Source organism: Marmota marmota, unplaced genomic scaffold (assembly GCF_001458135.2).
Source record: "Marmota marmota marmota unplaced genomic scaffold, marMar, whole genome shotgun sequence".
Classification (NCBI taxonomy): domain Eukaryota; kingdom Metazoa; phylum Chordata; class Mammalia; order Rodentia; family Sciuridae; genus Marmota; species Marmota marmota.
The window spans coordinates 5,675,054-5,687,924 of NW_025999977.1; the positions used below are offsets into that span (position 1 = coordinate 5,675,054).

The 12,871-nt window shown below is 36.7% G+C and overlaps 1 protein-coding gene and 1 long non-coding RNA gene across 10 annotated transcripts in view; one reads left to right on the plus strand and one right to left on the minus strand.

Moving 5' to 3' along the window:
- Positions 1-448, minus strand: part of Etaa1 (ETAA1 activator of ATR kinase) — a 13,507-nt gene extending 13,059 nt beyond the window's left edge. For 3 of the 9 annotated variants that reach the window (XM_048804203.1, XM_015479594.2, XM_048804204.1), the window contains exon 1: positions 83-221. Coding sequence is in view for 3 of the 9 variants with exons in the window: in XM_015479590.2 (XP_015335076.1) it covers positions 83-305 (223 nt within the window). In the remaining 6 variants the exon portion in view is untranslated. Of the gene's footprint in view, positions 1-82 lie in introns of all 9 variants that reach the window. The other 6 variants (XM_015479591.2, XM_048804199.1, XM_015479590.2 and 3 more) reach the window with 5 other exon arrangements.
- Positions 1-11,808, plus strand: part of LOC125617152 — a 12,279-nt gene extending 471 nt beyond the window's left edge. Inside the window, exons 2-3 of the long non-coding RNA XR_007348036.1 lie at positions 8,791-8,971; positions 11,380-11,808. This is a non-coding gene — a long non-coding RNA (uncharacterized LOC125617152). The remainder of the gene's footprint in view (positions 1-8,790; positions 8,972-11,379) is intronic.
- Positions 11,809-12,871: the final 1,063 nt, after the last annotated feature.

Sequence of the window (12,871 nt, forward strand, 5' to 3'; positions counted from 1 at the left end):
CCCCCCATTTTCCGGTTAATTAATGACTGGGCCGTGGAGCTGCAGGGCCGAAGGCGGGCCTGCAGCGCTGCCCACGTCTCACCCTCGGGGTTACTGTTAATGCACGAAGCGGGTGCTGGACGCTGCTCTTGCTGCCACACCGGCCCGGAAGGGCCTTCCCAAGCCCCGCGGAGAACCGACCCGCGGGCCGACTTCAGCCGCCTGCTGCCTGGCTCGACCACCGAGCTGCAGTCCTCAGTCGCCGCAGTTCTACGCGGCGTGTTCTTCGGGGCACTGCTGTCCCCATATTTCCTCCGCCGACTCATTCCTACGTCCTCCCCCCACTCCACCAGACGTTTCTTTCACATTTTGCAACGGAAGGAACCGAGCAACGACATTATATACCAGACTCCACGCCAACGGCCGCCGCCATCTTGGCTGGTCGGGCGCGCTCAAGAGGCTGCCACTCATTGGCTGCATCCGTGTGAGGGGACGGAACCTTGGAGGTTCCGGTTGCGCGCGCTTTCGCAGCTGGGACCTGAGCCTGCTGGGGTGGGGTGGGGTGGGGTGGGGTGGGGGTGGGGTGTGGGGGGGGTCCTAGCCTCAGACACTTCGCACTGAAAGGAACAGTAGCGGTGGTGGTCCAGCCCAAGTAGTTGAGAGTAAACCATGAGGTAGAAAGGAGATTGAATTCATTCGCAGTTTTTAAAAAATTGAATTTATAACTAAAACTACACATTGCACAGCTTCAGATTATTATGAGTTTTAGGATTTGCTAAGAGGAACCAGGTATGGAATAGAAATAAGTAAAACTAATTTTTCCTAGATGATATGTATCAAGAAAAATGAAAGAAACAGTTCTTAAAAATTTAATCAAGTTGCTGGGTGCAAAAAATAAATATTTAAACAATTATGCTTTGATAGATTAGTGACAAAAACTGAAGTTTTAAAGAATTGTGGTTTATAATAGCATATGAGAACAAATCACTAGGAATAAATTAACCAGAGATTGAAAGAACTACAAAAAGTTTTTGAAAGAAATTGAAAATCTAAATAAACCAAGGGTGTAATATGGGTTCTAAAACTATTGTTAAAATATTGTTCTAGAGAAGAAGCATCTCCAAAAAAGGGTCCAAAAAGTCCCTGCAGAGAAGGGGCACCTTGACTCAGGACAGTGGGATTCTCTGCATGTGTAACAGAGAAGAATTTAAGCATAGGCTAGTCAAGCATAGACACATAGACAGGTTTATTTAGGCAAGTGTATACATATTCAAGGAAGAATGAGGGCAATCCGAAGAGAGAGATCTTTGTGAATGAAGGAAGAATATACTTTCAAGGGAGAATATGGACTATCTTGAGAGTGAGAGACATGTTTGGGTTTGGGGGTTCCCAGCTCTTCTTTTAAAGGAAACTTGGCTATGGGTTGGCATGGGAATCTACCCAGGAATGATATCAGTTCTGTGATCTCAAAATGGTTTCTGGTGGTCTGGTCTGTTTTGGGATCCTCAAGCTGATGTGATCTTCATTATCTGGTCAGTAATTAGAGCTAGAAATTCCCTAAATTATAGGGTTTCAAGATATTATGTTTAATGTATTTATTGGGTGCAACAAAGTAGACTTACAGATTTCCCAGGGGTTTGGGAGTAACAGGGCTGAAAGAGTGATTGGCTTGGGAAGTGACAAGTCTGGAAAAGTATGCAGAACTTCAAGTTAATATCTTTTTTTCTTGTCCTCCTTTTATGTCTCCTTTCTACCTGTTTATTATTTCTTCTATCATAACTCAAGTTCTTCCCAAATTGTTCTATAGATTCAGGGTGAATACATTCAGAATCTCAGTAGGGTTGTGTGTGTATACGTGTGTGTGTGTGTGTGTGTATGTGCACAATATCATGATTATTGTAAAATTTACATGAAAATGCAAAGTACCAAAAATATCCAAGAAACTCAATCCCTTGAAGAATTCTGAAATTGGATATATATACCAGGTATCAAGACTTAGATGCAGTTATGATAGTTAAGACATGGTAAAAGGATGGACAAGTGAAACAGAATAGATCACCCCAAAACAGACTTCCACATAAATGAAGGCTTGATTTAAGACAAATATGAACCTCCTGAATAATGAGAAAAGTATTTTTAAAAATAAATAATACTTGGTTAATTTGAGATTGACATGGAAAGGGGGAAAAAATGACCCCAACCTCAAACCGTATCCCTAAATGACATGCAAATTGACTACAGATTTAATTGTGAAAGATAATTTTGTTATTTTTATAAGATGATATAAATGTTTTCATGGCAGTAAATGAATTTTAAATAGAACAAAGATCACAACACTAAAGAAAATAGTTATAAATTCAACTACCTTAAATTGATAACTTGAAAGCTTCTTTCCAGAGAAGGGTGACATTATAGAGAACAAAAGACAAGGCACAGATTGGGAGAAGATATTTGTAAGTTATGTAATTAAGGGTCCATATATAAACTATATAAAGAACTAATGGATAAAAAATATGGGGCGACACTTGAGCAGGCTCTTCACAAGAGAAAAACCTGAATATTCAACAGACTTGTAGAAAGGTGCTCAACTCCATTTTTAATCAAGAAAATGGGTAAAGGAGGAAGACACTTTCAAGGGAGAATGTGGACTATCTTGAGAGTGAGACATGTTTGGGTTTGGTGGTTCCCAAATGCAGGTGAAATCCATAATAGAACGGTTAAAATTTAAAAAAAATCAGACAATATTGGTATCAAGGAAGTAAGACAATGGAAATTATCACATACTGCTGGTGAGAGTATAACTTGATACATCAACTTTGTAAAACAATTTTTGATCAACCAAGTACACTTCTTATAGGTCTACTCAGTCTGTTTCAAGAAAAAAAGCAAGATCATAATTATGTCATTATATTTACATTATTTTATACAGAATTTCAGGTCCAAAGGTACAAAATAAGTGGGGTTTTTGTTTGTTTGGCTTGTTGGTTTTGTTTTTTCAATCTTATTAATATGTTTCAATCCTAAATGCACCTAGGTGAGTGTGAGGCTCATTTTTCCTCAATCCTGTCCTGTAAGCAATTGCGGTTAAAACCACCTACCATGCTTAACTGCTTCATCAAGAGCCTCTGCTACCCACATGCCTGAGTCCAGCCAGGTGATTCCAATCAGGCAAAAATGATCAGACTAGGAGTGAGCACCTGACTTAAGTAATCTCTATGTTCACAGTCCATCTCTGACCATCATGAAAAGTTATATTGAGATAATCATTTTCTCTTGGAAATTTAAACTAAGAATTTGCTAGAGAGTTGTGTGCAAAACCAAGGGGTGCAGAAATAATAGAGAAGCCTGCTAAGAGTGGTACAGAAAGAATTATGCAGATTGAGGACCACTAGAATATCTTTTGATGCTGCACTCCTTGAAACCCAAACAGCCATTTAGCTACAATGTCCCACAGATAACTTCTGTTGAAATTCTAGTTCTTTTTTCTTTCAAGGTGTATTTTTGCAGTCAACCTTCCTTTTCTTGGGGTAGCTAATACCAGTAGTTCTTTATTCTTTATGTACAAAATAAACAACAACAACAACCACAAAATACAAAACCAAAACAGGAAAAACAAACAAACAAACAAAAACCAACAGGATTAGAATGAAAGGTTATTCTCTAATTGTTTATTCATTCTCATTAGAGGCATGAATTGGGAACAAAGAAATGGCCAGCTACAAAATGCTTAATTTTTAAATGCTGCTTGCAAGTAAAATGCCAAAATTCCTTATGGATATGATGATTGCTGTCATCTTTTATGAAGTCACAGTTATGAATGATTTGAGTTGCTTTTTAAAATAAGTTAACAGAATATTATCTTGAGAAGTTCAAAATAAAATGTAACAAGAATCCCAAGATGGAGTCAAGAGTTAAAATATTTTAGTGAATTATTTGAGCCTGAGTCAAATCATAGTGGTTACTGCCTGTTATCTGAAATCACTATTTACATTTTTTTGGCTCAGTTATTTTATACAGACATAAAAATTAATGAAATAAAAATTGTATTTTTTTGGGGGGATAGTTCATTCTCCTGTTTTTGAAATAGAGACATTCCCAGGTTTTTGATTTTAGAATCTCCAAAATATGAGGAAATTTCTGTGACACAAATATGAGGCTGAATGTTATTCACCCTCTATTTTATCAGTTTCCTGAATTTCCTCAACCTCAGAACTCACTGTAATACACTTCCTATATTATCCATAAAGCAAAGGGGGACAGAAAAACACCATGTCCCCAAATGTTTCCTTTCTGTTCCCCCAAAACTAACCACAGTAAGGGAACAATGAAAGCAAATCTGGGCCAGAAGGTGCAGATACATACTATCGTGAAGGTCACTGGCTTTCCCTTATGCACACTGGGAACTAGGGCAAGTTAATGTTATCTGTTAAAAGCTGCTGTCTTGCATGTACATCAGATTATTTCTTTCTTGAGACGCTGGTCAGGCAAGCAGACTAAGCAAGCTAATGTTAATGATGTCGCTGCTTCTGTAGCCTAGCAGAGAAAACTCTCTGCTAGTGTAAAAGAGTACAGAACTGAGGGCATTGTGGAAAGGACATGCCACTTGTCCAGCCAGCAGCCACTGGACTAAACACCATGAGGGAGAGAAGGCAGTACTTGCCAAAGCACTGTGAGGGAGAGAGGCACTGTTAGCTTGTCACCACTAAACTCTTCTTGGAGCAGTCACTGATCTCCTATAAGCTTTCTCCAATAAACCATGTGTCTCCCGTGCTATTTTCAGGCACTGTCTTTGGCCTGTCTACAACCTACAGCACTGCCCTGACGCAAATGGGCTGTGGACAAGACACTTCCCTTGCCAGCCTCCAACTTTAGATCGTCATGACCTTTGTTTTCTCAGCTTCTACACCACAGCTATATTGGAGAGGTTCCCACCGTGACTCTCTAGTCATCAGCTGAGTTTTCAAAGTCAGATAAAAGTGTCATGAATCAGTTCATGGTTCCATTCTTGGCCAAATAGACTCCAAATTTCTACCACTTTCTACAGAGTCCCCTTCCAGCTCAGATTGTCCCGTCATTAAAAAGCTCTTTATATCATACTTCCCTAATGGGGAGATAAACTATGAGATATAAAATCCCTCATTAAGATTTTACAGAAGAATGTTTATCATATCTTAATTTTGATCATGGTAGAATGTATCTAACTTTAAATCCAGCCAAACAAAAAAATCGCAAAATAACTGCATTCTTACAGGTTAAGTTAAAGGCAAAGGAGTCTACACAACAACACTACAATTAGAACAAGGTTCCAATCCTAAATTTGTAAACAGAAGCCCTAGATGGGACTTTCCCACACTAGCAGCATCAGAATCAGTGTCATTGAAAACTTGCTAGAAAACTGTTTGGGGTCCCACTCTAGATTTACTGGATAACAATTAGTGTGGGTCCAGAAATATGAAAGTTTACAAACTCTCTAGCTGCCTTGGATGCTCCTTTAATGTCTTAAGAGTCCCTGACTGAAACCATTTTCTTTCTAAAAGCCAAATACAAATTTTAAAAATGTTTTATAGGTGCTGAGAAAATGGGCTCATCTTTAAAAAATGTAATGTTCACATTCTTACTATATTAACAGCTCATGTAAAAATAAGAGTTTGTGTAACAAAGTAAAACAATGTAATGTGGTATAGAAGAAAAGCAGTTATGCATCCTTTACATACTATACATATACACATGAGCACTTCCTCATTTCAAAGGAAATATTTCAAATATTGACTATATTTCTGGATTATGGCCTTTGACCAATACTCAATTTTAAACTTTTTTTTTCTCCCAAGTTATCTACAATGAAGATGTATTGCTTTTAAAACCATAAAAAACATGCACAAAATATTATGTATTAGGCATAAAGAATAAAAAATACAGATCCAAGTGTTTCATTACTAAAAATGGACATATAAGAAGTCTTACATAAAATTTCATAATGGAATAAAAAAGATCTGCAGTGCTTTCAGCAATCACTATACAATATCCAATATGTTCCCTGAAATCTTCACCATAATTAAAATAATGAACTTATCCACTCCCTCAAAACTTTCTGATGCCCTTTCTATTATTTTTGCTTATAATATGTAAGTTGATAAAATTTACTTTTTATTAATGGTCATATTTAACAAACAGCCCCCCAAATCCCTGAAAGTTTAACAGTAAACTTCAATGAGTCAGTTAGAGCATACCATTGGTTCTACTAACTTTCATTATACTGTGTCCCATTGAAATAACTTCAGTTTCTTTGACATTAAGCCTCTCAATTCAGGGGTTGAGCTCAGACCTGGATCTCGTGAGTCCTCTGCTATAGGTGATATTTTTAAAATGAAGCCCAACTGTAAATGTTAAAGGAGAAGAAAGCCTGGGACAATTTAGTAGGGCAGAGAAATTAGGAGGTTTCTTGGTGAGGCAGCTTCACCATAGAAAGGGACACTTTCTAACTAAGTCACCCTTGGGAGCTGAGTCTCTGAATGTCAGTAAGAGGTCAGAAGCAGGTTACCAATTTTGGGGAAGGGCATAATTTTGAACACTGTGCTTTCTGCAAGGACCACTTAGCAATAGCACTAATTGAATCTAACTCCACTGATCATTTCAGATATCAACCCCCATCTGGCCTATATCTACCCAGGAATAATGGCTGTGGGTGTCATAGAGGCAATTTGAAAAGACATTTACCTCTACTGCTTTAAGTGAAATCTTGCGAGGAAAAAAAATCCTGAGCAGCCCCAAAATATCTTATTCAGGGTTAATAACTTTTCCCCTGGCCATAATGGAATCATATATGTGTTTTTGCTTTTACGAATACCAGAAAGATGACCTGATTTTAAAGCTTGCCCTTGACTCTTCTTCAAACAGCAGGATCCTGATCATTCATTCTGTCACCATAATTTTAACTTAAAACACTCCTAAGCTATGCCTGAAACTATTACAAATTTTCTTTATTTTGCAGTGATAAAAAAGTCCTAAAATTTTTAACAACTCTTAATAGCATTTAGGTTAGCCTAGCCAAATGCATGCTTAGGAATGCTTGAAATGTCCTAGATGCAAATAGTCCTTTCAGTGAATGGTTATTTACACAGAATATTCTGGCTGGAGCTGAAAATGGCATTTTATTGTTTAAGAATGAAATCACAGCAATTAAAACATTAAAGGTTTCAATAACGTTTTGGAGCAATTTGAATGTAACATTATAGATAGGAAAGAAGTTAGTTAAATTGAAAAACCTGTATTAGAAAACTAACATGACTCATTTCAGTTCACTTTCCAGCATATGAAAATTTTCATTTCAATAGGATTCTTCCTGTCTTTCAGATTATTGGAAAAAATGATTGATGTATTTCACATGAATGTAAAGGACTCTTTTGGTTTTGGGTTTAATATTAATAATCTAGGGCACAGTGTTGAGGAAAACTGGGCCTGTGAGTTGTCATCTCATTGGCAAGAAACACATAGAAAACAGAGGTACATTTATTCTGCTGTTGAACTACTTCTCTAAGCCTTTTTTCATGGCATCTAAGTACCAACAGCATGCCTCTTTACCTGCTACTCTTCTCATTTTCGCGTCTTCTCTGTTCTTCCAGTCATTGTTGTTTGAAGTGCAGAGTGCCAGGTTTTCCCTTTTATACAAGTATACAAGTGTATAGGTCCCCTGGAGATGTGACCGGTTAAGCAAAGTAGAGGCTAGTTTTGTACAGCTGCCATCTTTCCCCCCATAGAATCAGGACAGAAACACAGCTTGCCTCAATTTCTGCTTATACTCAGGTCTGATCTTCTAACTAGGACATTAACTAGGATACTTGTGATAGTGAAAATGGATGTTGTCAACAATTTCAGTTGGAAAAGAAGTGAATACCATGGGTCTTTGGTAACTGAGTCATTGAGGAATGTTGAAGAATGAATGAACCACCCTCTCCCTCTTAGTTAATGAATTCTTGAAGGCACTGAACCTCCAGATTTGTGAAGGAGGTAATATAGCTTGGAGATAAATAGCCAGTTCAAATCCTAGTTCATCACTTGCCATCTCTGTTATCTTGGGAAATTTTCCTCTCATTTTTCTTGCTGTAAATGAGAATAATGTTCCTTATTACAACCCAGGGGTGCTTTAAGGGTTAAAGAGATGATGTATGTATAGCATTTAGCATGGTGCCTGACACACAACAAGTACTCGGTAAAAGATAATATTCTTAGCTATTGTCTCCACTTGACCAGAATCTAGTTTTATATATAAGAACAGTGGTGCAACCACAGTCAAGGTGAGAGGAGCCTTTCTGGCTTCTTGCTCTAAACATCCATTGTATGAAGACAAGCCCAACTTAATTTTCCATGATCATTCAGCAGGCCCTGCCATGGACTCACTTCATGTGCATTGCCTTTCAAATATTTAGGTGAATTATGAAGAACTTGGCCTAAGCCTCTGATAGGGGCTTGAGCAAGTTTGTCTTTGTGCAGCAAAATTACCCAAATATCAAGGATATTTCCCTCATGCTAGGCAATCTTGGAAAAATACACTAGCAAGCAGATGTTTAAGTTTTCACTGGTGCTTATATTCCACAATTCTCTTTGTGAATACATGAATAATGTTGAAATACATTTTTCTGGGGAACACAATGGAACTTGTATTTTAAAGATCATTATTAAAAATTATGTAAACTTCAATTAAGTACATAATATTTAAAAATTTAATAAATGCTAAAACTCAGCATTTTCTAATTATTTTATACATTTTATTATTTATACATTCAAGCTTATTTGTGTCTGTTGTGTTTGTAGGAGAGAAGTACCCTACAGTGTATCACTACACCTCTCTTCTCAGCTCTGCATTTGATGATGTCACCTTGGTAGCTTAAAATCAGCTGTACTAGGAATAATCACAGCAAGGAAATTGGTGAACACTATACTATGGAGCAATTAGGAAAGCAACCTCCTCTATTCCACCGTCTTCTGGAAACTGGTGAATACTATGAAGCAAGCCTTGGTTTATTGTTTGTCTAGAGAGTAGAAAATGGTAGGGAAGGTACCTACGAAACTTACAAGTACCCTTGAGTGTAATCAGTACAGTGTGAATAGCACAACGAATGAGGAAATATTCTTCCAGTGTTCAAAAATAATTCTCTAATGGAGCAGAGAATTCACTTGAATCATTGATAAAATGTTACGTTTCTTCATACGTCTTTTTTGTCCACTTTTTCATTAACATAAAGGAATATATCAACTGACATTCATATCAGGAGTATACCCTTGCCATCAGCTGTAGCCATAGATTAGCTGTGAATGGAAGATCTTAATAAAAATCAACAAAGCATTCTGGGGGATTCAGTTTGCTGGATAGAATTCAGAGGAAAGATTACTGCATATTTTATTATTAATTTCAAATTGTGTTAAGCATCTTTTATATCAGTAAAATTATACAATAAATGTATGTGTACTGTCTCATTTTTCTTGCTATAAATGAGAATAATAATACATAAATAATAATGCACACATATATGCACATTATACATGTGTGTAGACACACACACACACATATATACACACACACACCAAATATTTTTTTCATGGTGGGGTGGAGCTGGTTGCTACCCACTTATTCACTAACACACTGTTTGCCAGAACCTATGGATTTAGTCCTGTCTGATATCATAATTGCTCCTGAGGGCACTGTGTAAGCCAGGATGTTCTAGACTTGGCCTTGGCTCTTGTGGTACTGTTGGTCCAGTCAGGTGACATAATAGTAGGGAGTAAAGCTACAGAAGTGAAAACTGTCAGATTAGACAGATTAGAGTGAACAGTTCCTTACACTGGAGGTTCATACTTGAAAAGGAACAGAATAAGGCAGGATAGAAAACAGCCATAGAGATTTGTTTCCTTTGTTTTTTTTTCCTTTAGACATGACAGTTAATATTAGTGTATTATTTTCTGATTTCAAATGTAATCCATATTAACTGTAGAAAATTTGGAAGTCACAAAAATTAAGGAAAAATAAAATTTTGTAAAATACCATAATTCAGAGACAACTACTGTTTGTATTGGAATATTTACTTTTGGATATGGTATGTATATGTATGCATGATACATATACATATATGCTCATATGTATATTTAGATTCACATATATACATACATACATATATAGGAATGGTATTACATAATACATGTGACTTGCTTTTATTTGATATCAATTATGTTATGAACGTTTCATTTTTTGATAAATTTTTTTTCTTTTTTATGCAGTGGTTATACTTTTTGTAATTTAAAAAAAATTAAATAAGTCATTTGCATTTTAAATTTGAATGTATTTTATTAATTCTTTATTTTTTATCAAAAACTTTTGGTAGTTAAATGTATTGATATTTTTATTTGTGACTTATTTCCTTCCTCTTTTGCTTATATGATCTTTCTACAGACTCAAGGACAAAAATTTCCTTCTTTTATACACATATGTGCGTATGTGTATACACATACACACTTAAACTTGAATCCCTCTCATGTTGAATTTTCTGAATGAAAGGAATATCTGACTTGATTTTTTTTTCCCCTGAAAGCCTGAAATTTTTAGCTTGCTCATTAGTAGGATAAACTTTCTGGTAAGAATTGCATGTGGTTATAGGGAGGAAAACAGTGGCTTAAACTTGAAGTTCTCTGACTTTTAACCAGGCATCATAATATCCTGGAAGGCTTATTAAAACCCAAAGTTCTGGGCCTCTCTTCAGAGCTTTTCATTAGTAGGTATAGGGTGGGGTCAAAGAATTTGGACTTTTCACAAGTTCCCAGATGATATTAGTCTTAGAGCTACATGCACAATTACTGGTTTAAACAAATAGAGGTGATAAACATCAATGGATAAGTGAGGGATGGTCTAGAGGCAGACTTCCCAGGCCTGGAACTATGGTTGTGTGATACTTTAGGATCCTAGACTCCCTTCTGCTCCATAATCCTTAGACCTCTCGGTCTCTTGGTTTCATGATAGCTCCTGAGCTCCAAGTTCCATTCAAGGGAGAAAAAGAGAGAGAGAGAGAGAGAGAGAAAGCTTCACCAATATTTACCTCCCTTAACTCCTGCCTGGGAATGTCTGCTTGCAGTTTTTAGCTAGAACTGTGTCACATAGAGGATGTTACCTGTAACAGTGACTTGAAAATGTGGGCTTTTTTTTGTAGACAGGTAAGTGGCTACCTTGAATAAAACTGGATGTGGCAGACATGTGTTCTTTGTGATTGTGATGATAAGGTTTCTAATGTCTCATCATTAAGATGTTATTGGCTTCTTATTTTGATGAAGATTGTCTCCTTGACCAAACTCATTAATCAGTGAAGTCTTTTTTAACTAGTCTCTCTCTCTCTCTTTTTTTTTTTTTAATTTCAGGGTGTATCCTTACCTTGTCTAATTTTAGAAGAATCCTGGTAAGTCAGTTTAACTGGAAGTCCCCATCCTCAAAATCTGATCACCCTCAATATCTAATAGAGTTCCTCTTCCTCTTTCCACTGGGGATGCCAGATCAACCCAGCCTGCCTTCAGCAGGAATCCTGTTTTGTTGGTGTAACCAGAATTCCCCCTGATCACTAATGTTTCCTCTTGGAAATTTTCTGTCGATTGCCCCACACTTTGCTCCCTGTGTATAAATTCCAGTCTGCCCATGTTATTTGTGGAATTGATACCTGTTCAATACTGAGGTCTCTTTCACAGTATCACAATAGTCTTAAGTAAAATCTGTTTTTACTGCTTTACCTATTGTCCAACTCTGATTTTTCTGTGATGATATTAAGGAGATGTCTCACTTACTTTCTCACTAATAAAAGGATATCAGGAATAAAATATTTACCTGTGATGTGTTTTTCTTATTTGGTGTATTGATGTAGCTGGACTCATTACATCAGCACATGTCCTAATACTAAATCATCATCGTATTTATGCCTGATGCTCTTATACTTGATTGAATTTGATTACATATTTTGATTTAGATTTTTACATCATTTTTCACTAATTAAATTGACATGTGGTTTACTTCAGAGTTATTCTAACTTAAAAACAAACAAAAAATCTTGCTGAGTGTGCAATGTGTCCCTGGAAATGTAATAAACTGAGGTTTATATATATTATCCTATTAAATTTAATGGCAATTTTATGAAGTCTCTGCTTTATGTCCCTTTGTACATAACTGGTTTTGGGAAAAGTTATCTAAGGTAACCTATCCAGGAAATCCTAAGACCTTTATTCCCTAGACTAATTCTTAATTTATTTAGTACACTAGGAAGCTTTTCATCTTTTGTTCTGTTGTAGAATAGTTTATATTGTGTGGGAATTATTGACTTCTCAGTAGATTGAAACAATATGCCCATAATATAAATCCAGGTATCCATTATCTGATTTTGTAGTCTTTTGGGGAAAGTTATTTTATGATAACTTGAAATTTTGTTTATAGATTTTTAATTTCTTCCTTGTCATTGAGATCATCAAGTTTATTAGTATAGAATTGAACATGGAACGCACACATGAAAATCACCTTTATGTTTGCGGCAGTCTCTTTTTATTAGATTTGTAAAGGATATAGTCACATTATCTTCTTATATTCTTATCTGTTCTCTGTCAGGCCCTGGTTCTGCCCAGGGAAACAGTCATGAACAAGATGGAGGAGTCCTACTATGGCAGAGAAGAACCCAAACCCAGAGTCCCACCCATGCCCAGAGACTATATAGGGAACCCAGGTCTCCCAGCTCCTATGCCCTGTCCCTGGAGCCTGTCTGTGATGGCCTAGCTCACTCAACAATGTTATCACCAAGGCAAACATAGCCAGCCCCCATCTGGTTTTGTAAGTGCCCATTCCAGAAACCTCTTTATTTCAATAAGAAAATTCTAG